Below are 14,697 nucleotides of genomic sequence, written 5' to 3'. Positions count from 1 at the left end.
TCCAACCTTGTGATACTGTGATACTGTTGTGATACTGTACTTCTACAAAATCACCAAAAGCTGCTTCTAAAATCTTGCATTTTCATATTCACAAACATCCTTTTTATCAGTGCCAGACTCTTCAGTGGCAGCGACAGGACAAGGACACCTCAGCGTGAGGAAGAACTTCTCCACAGTGAGGGAGGCAGAGCACCGGGACAGCCGCACAGGGAGGGCGCGAGGTCTCCCTCTCTGGAGACACCGCAAACCCACCCGGACGCGTTCCTGCGGGGTGACCCTGCCTGGGTGACCCTGCCTGGGTGACCCTGCCTGGGTGACCCTGCCTGGGTGACCCTGCCGTGGGTGACCCTGCCTGGGTGACCCTGCCTGGGTGACCCTGCCGTGGGTGACCCTGCCGCGGGTGACCCCGCCGTGGGTGACCTCCGGAGCTCCCTGCCAGCCCGAGCCGCTCTCAGATCGCGTCTGCCCGCGGACACGGCCCGGCGGGCAGGGCGGAACTGCCGTTCGGGGCCGCGGGGCCCGGCCGAGCTGCGAGCGGGGCGGCGCCGAGGCGGCGCTTCCTGCGGGGCGGTGCCGCAGCGCCGCGGGCTCGGTCCGGCTGCCGGCGCTGGGCCGGCCCCGCTGCGCTCCGCTCCCGCCGGCCTCGCCATGCAGCGCTTCACCGTCAACATCAAGCTGCCGGCGCGGACCCTGACGGGCGCCCTGAGCGCGCCCAACCGGGGCGCGGCGGATTGGTGAGGGCCGGGCCGCGGGCGGGGGGCCCGGGTCGGGCTCGGGCCGGGGCGGCCGCAGAGCAGCGCCGGGAGCCGGGGCTGGGACGGCGATGGATGCGGCCCCTCCGGCGGGGAGCCCCGGAGCTGCTGCTGTCCGCCTGTGGGCAGGGACAGAGCCGGGGACGAGCGTGGCCCAGCCCCTCCCGGCAGTGACACACGGGTGCCCATTGGAGCAGAGTAGGTTAGATTAGATCAGGAAGAAATTTCGCCCTGTGAGGGGGGGCAGGCCCTGGCACAGGGTGTCCAGAGGAGCTGTGGCTGCCCCTGCATCCCTGGAAGTGTCCAAGGTCAGGTTGGACAGGGCTTTAAGCAGTCTGGGATAGTGGAAGGTGTCCCTGCCCATGGCACTGGTTCATCTTTAAGGTCCCTTCCATCCCAAACCATTCTGTGTTTCTGTGATTAACTTCTGAAGTCAGACAGCCCTCAGCAGATTTTTACTGTTGCCATAATCATAGTTTACGTGCTCCTTTTTTGTCTATAAGTAAATTAATAAAAAAGATATGCAATTAGTTATATCATCTTATCATTTCTTACCTCTGTTCTTACATCTAAAATATGGGAACACTCTTCATTAGTTCCTCTGTGATGTTCTAAACTTACAAAAGATGATTCTCAGATGGACACAAAGAGATGCTTTGTGGTGGCTTAGGGCTCTAGCAGACACTGCAATATTATTTTATAACGCTTTTATGTTCCTAAGTAGTATTTACCATCTGATAAACATCAAATACAGTGTCTAGTGGTGTGCATTCAGCTTACCAAAAACCCCCCTCATTCCTGATGTGAAGAGCTTTTGTTGTTTTCCTGGTTGATGGTGCTCTGTGCTCTCCCAGGGGCTGGCAAGGTTTGATTGCCTATGGATGCCATTCCCTCGTGCTCGTAGTGGATGCCAACTCTGCTCAGACCCTGCAGGTTTTGGAAAGACACAAAGCCAGCGTGGTCAAGGTGAGATGTACCTGGTTTATGATATGTTACTTGGTTCTCAGGTTTATGTTACCCTTCTAAATCACTGGAAGTGCTTGACACGATGTTCCACGTGACTTTCACATGAAATCTCATGCTCACACCAGCAGACTCTGTCCACTGGGGATCTTCTCCCCAAAAACCTGTGCTTCAGTTCAGAAAAATTCCAAAACACTTTTGAATTTGTTATGAAGAAAACGAAGAAAAAAGCAGTTGTTTCATAATCCTTTTGCATTCCATTTTGCTATTTTGCTGTAAATATATCCTCTCTTTTGGCTGTTGGAACTGTCTGGAATAGGTAAAAGCTGCACTGAAAACAGATCTGTGTTAGTTGTCCATCTGTCCAAATGGTGTTTGTATGGGACTGATGACTGTGTATGAAGTGGATTACATCTGATTTTACCTTTACAAAAAGGATTTAAAATATGCTTTTACAGAAGAAAATCTAATTAGAAGTTTTTTGATCCCTCACAAGAATGAGAGGGTTGAAAGGACATTTGTGTCCTTTCTGATGCGTTAATAAACAGCGATAATGAGACTTTATAAATGAGGTGGTATGGATTGTGAAAATTAAAAAAAAAAGCCACCTCTGGTTCCTGTTTCTGACCAGTGCTGCTGTATTTTGAAGTCAGGGTGAACAGTGGCTAACACTGCTAGAAAATAATTTCTTTTGGCAGAAGTTGGGGTCCTGTGTGGGAACTTGTTGGATCAGTGTGACTGCAGCGAGGAAAGGTTCATGGAGCAGCACTTGGGCTCTGCTTAGGGCTGGTCATGTGAAGATCTCCTTTTTTCTTGTTCTGAGCTTGATGACAACTTCTCTCTTGGGAAAGGATGTTTTCCAGACTTGGAATTTGCTTTGAAGTAAAATACATTTAACTGAGAAATAAATACCTCTGTAGGTTTTTACAATTACAGTTACACAGCCACTTGCAGATATCCTCAGGGGCAGTTCTTTCTTGAACAGCAGGGAAACAGGAATTGCAAAAATGAAATTTGAGGTAGAGTCTCTCAAGAATTCTTTGTAATTCTGATAGAAACATTCTTTGAGTTTATAGCTACAGCTAGGGATTGTGTGCTGTGCATGTGTCACGTCTGTTTAATTTATTCAGCTGGATTGTGAGACAGGTCCTGCTCACGCCTCTGAGATAGTCTCAGTTTTTAATTGTCACATTTTCAGTATCTGCAGAGACTCCTCACCCTTTCTGAGACAGGCAGTGACAGCTCACAGGGTGGAATTTTTGTAGCAAGTTAATTCCCATTACTTAGCAATAATGTTTCTTTATTCTGCCAGTGTCTGCAGTCTCTCCTGAAGCAGAAGTTCACCTTAAAAGCAGACAGCAAAAAACAGCTCCATGTGGGATAGATAAGGAAGAAGTCAGTGTTATCCATCCCCTTGGAATCTGGGAGGAATTGTAGATAGAGTGTTTCAGATTTCAGGACAGAGATTTCTCATAAATATTACCAATTTACAAGCCTGTGCAGCTTGAAATCCCAAACTGGAAAGTGGTACCTGGAAATGAGTGGTGGCAGTGTGCTGAAAATAACCAAAAAGATAACAAATGTCAGCAGGAACCTGTATTTGTTTTGTTATGAAATAACACATAAGTTAAAGACTCACCTTCCTTCCTCACCAGTACCACAATATATTTGTCAGATTAGGAAAATTAGATGTTTTAGAATGTGCATAAAAATGGAATGATAACTTTTCAGCTTTGATTTGATTGGAAGTCAGTGGGTTTAGGTTTGTGGGTGCCCACAGAACCTTAAATGTTGCCATTTGGTTTCCTCTAAATATTTGAGTATGTGGTTGTATATACAACATGGTGTGTATTGTTGTAGTTACCTCCAGGAACAAGGGTTGTTATTTATGTAATTTGAGAATATCAGCCATGCAGTCATGCAGCACAGTGCTGACCTACCTTAAATTTACACAAGTGATGGTGGCTTAGAGGTATGTTACAGGTGCTGTTGGCATTAACTATTACTGTGCTTTTTTATTAAGTTCATAAAAGTTTTTATTGAGTTCATTATCTGAAAAACATGAGCTATGGTGTCTGTGCCGTGTATTTGCCTTCTTTAACCAATTCCCATCTGCATTTTCAGGTTAAATGGGCTAAGGAAAATTACCACCACAATGTTGGCTCCCCATATTCCTTACGTTTGGCCTCTGCTGATGCCACAGGGAAGATCATTGTGTGGGATGTGGCCACAGGAGCAGCTCGCTGTGAAATACAGGAGCATTCCAAGCCCATCCAAGGTAATGATGGTGCCTGATGTTTATATGAGACTTATTTTATTGTGTACAAATCCATTCACCAGCCTTTTGTAAACTGTGCTCAGTTCTGACAGGGAATTTTCCTGTTGGGATTAGCAGCCCTCTGTGTGTTTGCTTGTTCATTTTATGAGTAAATGGGAGATTTACTGTCCCCCAGAGGAATGCTGTGAGATTTAATTCATTATGGTGACGCTATCCAAGATGTTGTGACAAAAAGGTAGAATCTGTTTTTATGAATGGTATTGATTGAAATAATAACATTTACTATGTCAAGTACATTTTCCTGCTCTTCAGCTGGAGTTGGGTTTTTTTGGGGCATTTCAGCTATTTTAAAAACTTGTGATGATGCTTATGTTATACCTGGTGGGATTTTTAAATCTGTTATATAAAAGTCCTCTTATGAAATTAGGTTGTTTTTTATTATTGTTCTGTTTTATAAATCCTGTGAAAGAAAATGCAACATTTTAAGTCTGATACTGGGCCACTGAAAATTTGTCTATTGACTACAGTTCATTTTAGTTTTATTGTCTTTTGTTTGTGTGTGCATTATAAATTGGGTTTTATTTACTCTTGACATTGGTTCACTGGAGTTTGAAGAAATTCTGACCATGCCATTTGAAGATTTCTACAGTTTTTCAGACCAAATGAAGCCTTTTATTTTCTGTAAAGCCAGGGAAAGCTCTTACCAGTTCTGAAAGAGCTGAGTGTTACACTCAGTTTCATTTTAGTTTTGAGCTTAAGACTGATTAAAGGGTTTTAGACTGGAGAGGATGTTTGTGTCCGGGTCCAAACTGATACCATCCCAAATATGAATTTTGTTCCCTATTTCTTTTGACAGACATGCAGTGGCTGTGGAATCAGGATGCTTCCAGAGATTTACTGCTTGCAGTTCACCCACCAAATTACATTGTACTGTGGAATGCAGACACAGGCACCAAACTTTGGAAGAAAAGTTATGCTGAAAATATCCTGTCTTTTTCATTTGACCCCTTTGATCCCTCACATTTAGCTTGTAAGTTTATATGTATAAAACGGTGAGGCCTGGATGTGTATGACCAGGAAAATTGTTAAACTGGAACGTAAATGTTGAAATTAAAAGTAGTGGATTGGAGAGAATAATGTCAGAAAGGCCAATAATAAGTTGGAAAGCAAAGACAGGGAGCCTTGGGCCAGTGTGAAATCTTATTTCAGAAGGTGCTGTTGTGTGGGAGAGGGGAAAGCAGGCATGAGTGGAGAAGTTAAAGATCTGAAAAGAAATGTTTGAGACTTCCCAAAAGGAAGTGTGAAGTGTGCAGAGGGAGCTGGAGATAGCCAAGGATAGAGAACCCTGTGAAATGTAAAAGGCTGTGAAGGGATGGGTGCTGAGGGAGAAGCCAGTGAGATGAGTAGACCAAGAATAAATGTTATTTTCAACAGAAAGGATTTTCGAGGACTCAGTGGGAGATCAGTGCCAGAAGCGATTCAGATGTCAAGAGGGATGCAGTGCAGATTTATTAATTTTAGCAGAAAGAAACTGAGAGAAATTGGAGAGTTACCATTTTATTCTTGAACTGAGCTTCATCACTCCTGATGTGTAATGAGACAGTGCAGTTGCCAGCCTTTGTAGTTAGGGGATGTTTTTATCTGCCATATCATTTAACCTTTTATAAACACTTCAGCTGTACAGCTGAGCTTTGTGCTGCAACATAAATAATATGAATTAATGATTATTTCAGCAACGCTCTGCATGAGAACAAAAAATGGTGATACAGTCAGTGTGTATTCTGCCTTCTATTTGCATTGTGAATCTTAAAGAAAAATGGTGAGAGAGAATAACTGAGCTTCTGCCAGTAATACAGTAGTTTTTAATATAAACTTAATTTTGAAAAGTTGAGGAGTTTGGATATTAATTGATTTTAAATGGGCCATCTGCTGCTCTTTGAGTTAGAAAGTGCTGATTGTCCAGAATTATGAGTTTTCCATCTGATACAGTATTACCAAAGTTATTAGCATTTCTCCTCACCAAAATGTCATTAAAATGTAATGCCACAATCAAATTGCAGACTGAACTGTGCTATTTTTCTTTCTTGGTCCAGTGCTCACCAGTGAAGGAATAGTGTTCATCTCTGACTTCTCCCCTTCCAAAGCTCCTGCCAGCTCAGGGAAGAAAGTTTACATCTCCAGTCCCCATTCCAGTCCTTCTCACAACAAGCTGGCTGCTGCTACAGGGGCCAAAAAGGCCCTTGATAAAGTAAAAATCCTAATCAGTAATGAAAAACCAAGGTAGGTTGCAAATATTTGTTCTCAGATAATGCTTTGTACAGCTGATTTTATCAATGTACTTAGGTTAGAGCCTGTAATATAGACAAGAGGATAAAAATTGAAGTAAACTGTGTCTAAAGGTAATTTCCCATGAATGCCAGTAAATGTCAGGGCAGCCAGTGCTGTTCCTAAGTGAATTGCTTTGGATTTGAGACGTGCAAGAATTACACTTGTTCCATTTGAATGAAGTGCAATTTTTAAAATTACTCTGTAATCTTATTTAGACAAAAGTCAACAGAATGTGTTTTTGGAAGTCAGTGATGCTTTGCACTGCTCTGACAGATAAATGGAAATCAGCAGTTGCCTTGTGATCAAAACAGAGGTTACTTGAAAAAAAGCACTTGCAGAAAAAATGAAACTTAATTTTATTTTGAACTTGATCTGTTCATTGACACAACCTGATAAAAGTTCATGTCTGATTTTACAGTGCTGAATCTGTAACACTCAACGACTGTCTTCAGTTGTCGTATTTGCCTTCCAAAAGAAACTACATGCTCTTACTGTATCCCAGGGAAATTCTGATTCTGGACTTGGAGGTGAATCAGACAGTGGGTGTGATTGCCATTGAAAGGACAGGGGTGCCTTTCATACAGGTGAGCAAGACAAAAAATTGAATCAAAACCTTTCAGTTATTTTTACAAATTAATTGACTTCCTTAGACACAAATCCTGTAGCTGTAGAAATTCATGGAAGTGTTGCCTTAATGGTAACATTTTTAATGATTTGCTTAAACATCAGGAATTGTAGGCTCCCTTGCAATTGTCCTTTGCAAAGGGTCAGGATTTGAATATTCAGTCTAAGAGCCATTTCTCTCTCTGCCCAGGTCATCCCTTGTTTTCAGAGGGATGGGCTGTTCTGCCTGCATGAAAACGGCTGCATCACCTTAAGGGTTCGCAGATCCAGCTGCAGCATCACTGCATCTCCAAATGAGGAGCCAGGTGAGGTTTGCATCAAAAAGAGCCAGAAATGAGTTTGATGCATTTTAATTAATCATTATCACCAATAATGACCATCATGCCTCATACAGGATGGTGAATCTAGTGCCTTTCTAGTGTTTTGTCTCTTATATGTTGAATTTAAATTTAAATATATGCTGTGTTTTCCCAAAACAAATTCCAAAAGTTTTTTATTAAGTGTGAAATAGATTATATTAATATCCTGAATATCCTTTTATTGCTTAATAATACTTAAATTAGTAAGTGGCTGAACAGTCACATATACAATAACGTTTTAAATAAAATATTAGTGTGTTCTTTTTATCTTTAGGACAAAAACACTTTTTTTAAGCAAACACAAGATTTTGGAAGTAATTTGGTCAGTTGGAAAAATTGATTTTAGATTTAAGATATGGGCTTAAATTTAGATTAAAATCTGAATTATTAAACTTTAGTCTCATGAAATGTTATTAAGAATGGCCTTTGAAATCTAATGGTGGAGACTTGAAAAATGGGAAAACAGGGAGTTTTGTTTCTTCATTTTGGTTTGGGCAGTTTGCTAATTTCTAATGAACTACATTACTGGCTTCCAAGTTTACCAATAAACGTGGAGGTTTGGATTGTGGAGGGCAGATGCAGGTTCTGCCCACCTAGGAAACGCTTACGGTTTTAAATTTTACAAGATTCATATGGAATAATATATTACAAAGACCAAGTTACAATTTGGAGACCTTTCCAGAACTTTGTTACGTTCAGTAAGATCCAGAGCATGTTGTTTTTGACTGCTTTTCCTAATTGCTGCACATGGATTTCAATCGCAGTGCTCAGTCATGGTTCACGTTTCCCTCTGTTGATTGCTCCCATCCCTTGTTTTTCCCTGTGTTCTCTGTGGTGTTTCAGACCCAGAGCCAGTCCAGGAGCTGGTTTATGATTTGAGGAGTCAGTGTGATGCCATCAGGGTGACCAAGACAGTGCGGCCCTTCAGCATGGTGTGCTGCCCGGTGAATGAGAACGCTGCAGCTCTCATAGTCAGCGACGGCAGGGTGATGATCTGGGAGCTGAAATCCAGCATTTCTGGCAGAAATGTGCGGAACAGGTAACGGGATTTACTTTTCTCCACCTCAGTTTCTTTTTTCTCCCAGTGGTGTTCAGTATTTCATTGTATTTTAAAGGCAGCAGTGATCCTCCTGTGCATGGAAGTGTTTCGTGTGCTCTACACGTGTGTGAGTGAAGGAGGAAGTTCCCTTTCTTTGGGGAAGTGCAGGAACTGTGTTTACTCTTTTTCTTTTTTCTTTTAAGGGCAGTTCCATCCTGACTGTCTGGAGTAAGAAAACAAATATAGAATGACTATTTGCTTTATTTGGGGGGAGCATTTTCCTCTCATTTTGCTTTCTTCAGACCACATAATTTTCCTTAGGAATGAATCGATCACTTACTGTCATATGTAAGGACCAAATAAGTCTGTAAAGAACTCCACTTTCAGTAGGGAAATGGCTTTCTGCTGGATTTGTGTGAATTTGACACTGAGCAATATGAAGCTGCACAGCAGGTGACTGGAATATGGTGGTATAAATAATGTTGTTATCCACAGAGCCTTTAGAATTTTAGATTTGGAGCAGTCTCTCAAAATACTGTGTGAAGTGATACAGTGCGTTGAACAGTCAATGTATTAAGGTTGTTCTGCTGCAATAACCCTTTAAAGTACTATGGAATAAAATAAATAACTTACTGCCATAAAAGAAATAGAATTCTTCTAAATGTCAGTAGTACCAGATTTTCAACATAGATCCTCCTGCTGTTCGTCAGAGATTTAGTGTTTTTATTCTTAGTGTTCCCAAAAATCTAGATGGATTCCCTGTGCTGCATACCCAGGAAGGCTGCTTAAAATCCAAATGTTCTTGGTTTTCACTTCTTCTGTTCTTAAGAGTTATTTCTAAAACATTGATCTTTGTCAGGAAAAATGGAATATTTTAAGAGCCAGGTAGATCTCTGCTCTTGCTGATGGCACAGAGCTGCCCCAGCCCAGCAGGGCACGGCTGCAGGGGCTGTTTGAGTCCCCTGGGGATGAGACTGTGCCTGCAGGAGGAACTTAAGAAATGTTAAGAAATGTTCCCATTTCTTTTGCAGCAGTTCCAGTGCATCACCTCTGTATTCCCCCGTCTCCTTCTGTGGAATCCCTGTCGGAGCATTCCAGAATAAACTTCCAGACCTCTCGTTAGACAACATGATTGGTAAGAATTTCTTTCATTGATACTCCTGCTGCTAATTTCTCATTGTTTTGAGTCATTGTACATCTTGCCTTACTTAAGAACTTAAGGTATTTGTTAGAATTATTTTCTAATAGAAGCTCTGAAGTAGAAGAATTCCTGTTTGCTGAAGAAATTATCAAATTAATCCTCTTGAGGATTTTATGTTGAGGACCAATGTTCCAAGTTCATTTTCTTTCAGGAAAAGAAGTATTTTAAAATGAAATTTGGACAAAACGCTTTGATTTTTTGTTACTAATCTTAGAAGCCAATTTATCTGACACATCCCCTCTTTGTGAAATGTAGACAGTTCAGAAAAGTTTCATCATGCAAAGCTCAAGAGGAAGAAATGTGTCTTATGTATTGTTCATAATTTTTTATTATATAAATTTCTGCGTGTAAACTTTTCATAACGTCTCCAATTAAAATTCCATACTAACAAGGGCTTTCATTTTTAAGCAGGGCAAGGTGCAAGCACTGGAGAAGAGTTAAGGAATTCATTTGTGCAGGAAGTTCACCTCAAATTCCTGCTGACAGGACTCCTGTCGGGGCTGCCTCTGCCCCCGTTCGCCATTCGCATGTGCCCGCCCCTCACAACCAAAAACATCAAACAGTATGAGCCCATCCTCGCTGTTGGTGAGTGCCCTGAGCAGGTTATCCACTGCTCTGAAAAGAATAAGTTCTGTATTAAATTCAAATATAGTTGTTAGTACAAAAAAAAAGTCCATCTGTTGATCTTGTGTGATTTATTGCACATAGTGACCCTTGCAGTGGTTTGGTTCTGTGAGTTTTTGGGTTCTTTTTTCCTGCCTTGGGTTTAACCAATGCTGAAAAATGCAGTATAGTGGTATGTTTTTATTTATCCTGTTATTTACTGTGATATTGGTCTGCTGATACACTCAGCATTTTACATGTTGTTCTCACTTCATTCTGAATGTCGGGAAATAGGGATTTCTGCAGCCCTGCATTCCTAGAAGACGTCAATGAACTTTACAGAGACTTCATTTTTGCTTTGATGTGAATTTCTAAAATTATACTTGCAGCACATTATTTTTTCTGGATGAATCTATTCTGTCTTACCACAGATGCAGTTAAACTCATCTAGCTATTAGAATAGTTGCCAGTGAGCACCTGATGTATTAACTTGGAATTTTCCCTATTTAAAGCTGATTTTTCTGGCATCCTCTTTTAAAGTTATGCTCTAAACCATAGGCAGTCCATCATGACATGAGGTGATGCTGCTAAAATGTGGTTTCCATGAGCTGTAACTGTTAAAAAATGTGAAATATAAAGATTAGAAGACAAACAGGTTTAAAATGCATTTACAGCAAGGTCCTTTTAAACCTAACATACCTGAATGACTCTTTAGGTATCCATTGTTGTATTTCATAGAGTTGATGTGCATATAAAGAAGTGTCTAATGGAAAATTGCAAGTTTCAATATTTCAGAAGGTTTTTGATGTAATTGAAACTCAAAGCTACTAAGTTACTGATTTCTAATTTGAAAGAACTCATTATTGCAGGATGAGAAAGCAGAATTGCTTTAATGATTCCATAAAATCATGATTCTCCCCGGCATTATTGGGGAATAACAGTTAAAACATTTCCTTGAGGTATTCACTCATCTCCAGTAATCAAAGCAAAAAAGAAACATTCCTTTCTTCTTCAGCTGGGTGGGTTTGTTGTGGCAATGCAAGAAGAATAATCAGATTTTCTACAGCCCCTACAAAAAGGTTTGGGAAAGTCTCTTGGTCCAGGTGGATATCAGTGGCTGCAGAGAGTTTAATATTTGGGATTTAAGTGCTAGAAATTCACATCGTTTTTGTAAGATTGTAAAGTATAATAGTTACAAGTATCTAAAATAAGAGAGAAGAGAGATGAATAGCTGTAAATCCTGCATTTTCACTAAAGCATGGAAGAAAAGAATAAAATGTGTGCCTATATTTTTGTAATCAATTTTTACAGGTACAAGCAATGGCTCTGTCCTGGTGTTTCACCTTACAAGTGGACTCCTCCACAAAGAGTTAAGCATCCATTCCTGTGAAGTCAAGTAAGATTTTCATTTTCATTCCTGCTTAATCCTTCTAGGAAACAAATGCTGAAACACCTGAGTGGTGTTCCCAGCAGTGTGGGTGTCTTGCCTTGCTGTTAATGAAATAAGAAAATTACCTGTTGAGTGCTCTGCCCTGACAGTGCCTGTGCTGTGGAGGAGCTGTAACACCCTGACAAAACTGTCATGAAAACCACATTGAGAGAAATATTGGAATTGCATCTGTGTCTGCTGGGCATGCATATGCCTGGGATGCATATCAGCTACTTCCAGTCTCTTCAGTGCACTGCAGAAGTCTTTTTAGGACAAGAAACTTCATTTATTTGATAACTCCTGGGATTGAGTCCTTTGAAATAATGCTGGTTGATGTGTCAGGGTTTATTTACTTTATCCCCTCGGGGCTGAAATTGCTGTTGAGACAGTTCTAGTCCTAAGGGAAGTAAAGATAATTTTTTAAAGACTGAATATAGGTATTTATCCATCCTAAGAAGGAGCAGAGTAAGCTTTAAAGCTTTTGTGCTGTGTGTTTGTGTGCACCCAATGGCAGAGCTTTTTGGTTAACTGATGGCACAGATATTCAAGGTGGTGCTTGCTGGATACATATTTCCAGGCAGATTTAAGCATAAAAATAACATACTTATTTCTAGTACAAATATTAGTAAAAATTGTATCAGAATTATGTCATGAAGCCTTCTCTGGTTAAGGTCTGCATTTGACTGTGCATTCTGCAAAAAGTCAAGTACAGGTTACTGAGAATAGGCAGCTCAGAGAGTTCATCATAGAAATCTGCTTGGAATCTACCACCAAAATCAAGTGACTTTCTTTATGTTTGGGCTGTGATTACTTGGAATAAAATTCTCTTCTAACCTATTGAATATCTTGGTTTCCTACCATTGACTACACATGAAATTATTTTCATTTCACTTTCTGTTACGCAGCACAAGAAGAGAATCTTCTTTTATTACAGTCATTTTAGCACTCAGAATGAAAACCCTACTCACATTTTACATGTCAAAAAAGGAAGTAAAATGGAGAGGGAGGAGGAAGTAAACACAAATTTTAAAAAAAAGCTTTGTGCATTACTAGAAGTATTGTTAGTTTGGGCTTTTCAATTTGTAAAGAGTTCGCGGCTTTTGAGAAACTTTTAGAATGTATTACCTTTCTAGCAAATGTCCTCAACAAATCTTTTTAGAATTAATATAAAATATTTGTAAATTCTGTTTAGCAATAAGCTGTTATCAGGGTAAATATTTTAAATATTTATTACAGTTTCCTCAGTTTTCTGAATGACTTTCTTATAATTTTTACAAGTTCAAGGGAATGCTTCAAGCAATTTAGATTAAGGCACGGAGATCCTTTTTTTTAATTGATTTTCATGGAGTGCAAAAGTTTTTCTTTCACTGGGAATTGTTACTTTACCTCTAAAATGCAGATGGATTGAATAATGCCTCTGTTTCCATTTTACCTGGAAGAACACCTTCAGGGACCATCATTATTTTAGCATGTAATTGAGAATACTCTGAAATTGTAACTGAAGGCCAGCAGAGCTCTCTGTATTTAGGAACAGAATATAATAAAAACAAGGCAATTTTCCTTTACAAATCAAGTGTTCCAGTTTAATGGCTTCTGAGTTCTTTGGTGTTAGCAATTATGATTTTTTTTTGAGATTAAAGTGTTCTACATATGTAGTCACATGCTGATTTTTTTGTTTGGTTGGTTTTTTGTTTGTTTTTATTGAAACTTTGAATCTGTTTTGTGACTAGAAGGGAGAAGAAATACCTTTCTGTCCTTCATTTTAAGGAAGGTGACCTTGAATATTCATTTTATTTATAATTACAATTATAATATAATTATAGTATTATAATTATGATATTTAGAATTATTACTTAATTACTTAATTATTGCTTTCCGTATTTGTTTAGAATTATGGAAGTAAATACTTTTCTGTTTTGGTAAATTTTATTTTTATAAGGAGATTGAGGCAAGAAGCAGCAGAAATGCTTAAAGCTCACAAAGAGGGAAAATCAATGAGGCCACTGCCAGGAGTGCAAGTGAGGGGAAAATCAAGAAGGGGATTTTGGCCTGGCAGAAACTGGGAGCAAGAGGTCAGGATTCCTTCAGGACAAAGAGAAATACAAATCATTCTTATTACTAAAAGAAACTGGAAAAACCACAAAATAACCTGTGGACAGTAGACAATCCAGGAGATAATAAAACATCTTCAGTGCAGAGAAGAATATATTTGAGACATGCAAAAAAATAAAAACCTGCCTGCAGTGCAGCTTTGAATTCATTGGCACATTTGCAGCTCTCAGTGCTGCTTTTGCTTATTCTGATATCGAAATAGCTGTGACTGGAGCAGTGCTGCTCATTCTTTTTCACTGAAGCTCAGCAAGTTGAAGGCTGCCACAACTTTTATTTTTAAAATTAAAATCTCACTGACTGTAACAAGAATGTCTATGGCCTGCAGGCACAACTTGAAAATTACTACATTACATCCAAATTTGAGCAGTTGAATTGAAGCTGTTTTAGCATTTGAATTTCAGCTGACTGCTCTTTGGGAAACTGCTTTGCAAACATTCATCACCTCTTTAAAAAACTTTCCTTGAATAGAGAAATTAGAATGAAAAATATCTACCACCACTTTGGGAGCACATATGGTTGAATTTCCCATTTTGCCTTTCTCTTTTTCTTACAATCCTTAAATTGAAGTGGCAGCTGCCATGTCATAAAGTCACAACAATCTCTTCCCAACCAGAAATGTAATTTGTGTTTTTATCCACTTCAGTGCACTTGGTGATTTGTTTGCATTGGAAACATTAATCAAAACAACTGAGTCTCACTCCTGAAGTGACTGAGACAAGTTGAATGTATAGAATCTCTGAATGTTACATTTTAAAAGAGTGGATTCAGTCTTAGAAGTGGTTGGCAGCTGAATGTAACCCCTCATTCTAGTAGGCAAAGCTGATTTTTATGAGGAAATCTCTGCTATTTCAGTAGGGAAGGCATTATTTGTTTCCATCATTAAAATTGAACCCCTGTCTTCAGGTTCTCAATTTCTGTGTATGACAGAAATTGTGTTGTTTCAGGTGCAAGGGGTTAGCTGAGCTAAGCTTTCCTTTTGATTGTGTCTTGGGTTTCTGTAGATCTTCAT

General features: G+C 39.9%; 1 protein-coding gene across 4 annotated transcripts in view; it reads left to right on the top strand.

Annotated features, from left to right (window-relative positions):
- The first annotated feature begins 428 nt into the window (after nt 1-428).
- The window catches only part of WDR11 (WD repeat domain 11), a 33,871-nt gene continuing 19,602 nt past the window's right edge, over nt 429-14,697 (top strand). Inside the window, exons 1-11 of one of the 4 annotated variants that reach the window (XM_063405188.1) lie at nt 429-734; nt 1,607-1,718; nt 3,840-3,993; nt 4,850-5,023; nt 6,087-6,273; nt 6,740-6,905; nt 7,136-7,250; nt 8,148-8,343; nt 9,378-9,478; nt 9,956-10,129; nt 11,459-11,543. In XM_063405188.1, coding sequence (XP_063261258.1) covers nt 649-734; nt 1,607-1,718; nt 3,840-3,993; nt 4,850-5,023; nt 6,087-6,273; nt 6,740-6,905; nt 7,136-7,250; nt 8,148-8,343; nt 9,378-9,478; nt 9,956-10,129; nt 11,459-11,543 — 1,550 coding nt within the window. In that variant the 5' untranslated portion in view covers nt 429-648. Of the gene's footprint in view, nt 735-1,606; nt 1,719-3,839; nt 3,994-4,849; nt 5,024-6,086; nt 6,274-6,739; nt 6,906-7,135; nt 7,251-8,147; nt 8,344-9,374; nt 9,479-9,952; nt 10,130-11,458; nt 11,544-14,697 lie in introns of all 4 variants that reach the window. The other 3 variants (XM_063405187.1, XM_063405186.1, XM_063405185.1) reach the window with 3 other exon arrangements.

The sequence above is a fragment of the Prinia subflava genome, chromosome 9, assembly GCF_021018805.1.
Source record: "Prinia subflava isolate CZ2003 ecotype Zambia chromosome 9, Cam_Psub_1.2, whole genome shotgun sequence".
In the NCBI taxonomy this organism is placed as follows: domain Eukaryota; kingdom Metazoa; phylum Chordata; class Aves; order Passeriformes; family Cisticolidae; genus Prinia; species Prinia subflava.
Note: the sequence above shows the minus strand (reverse complement) of the source record. Positions and strands in the feature narration are given on the sequence as shown.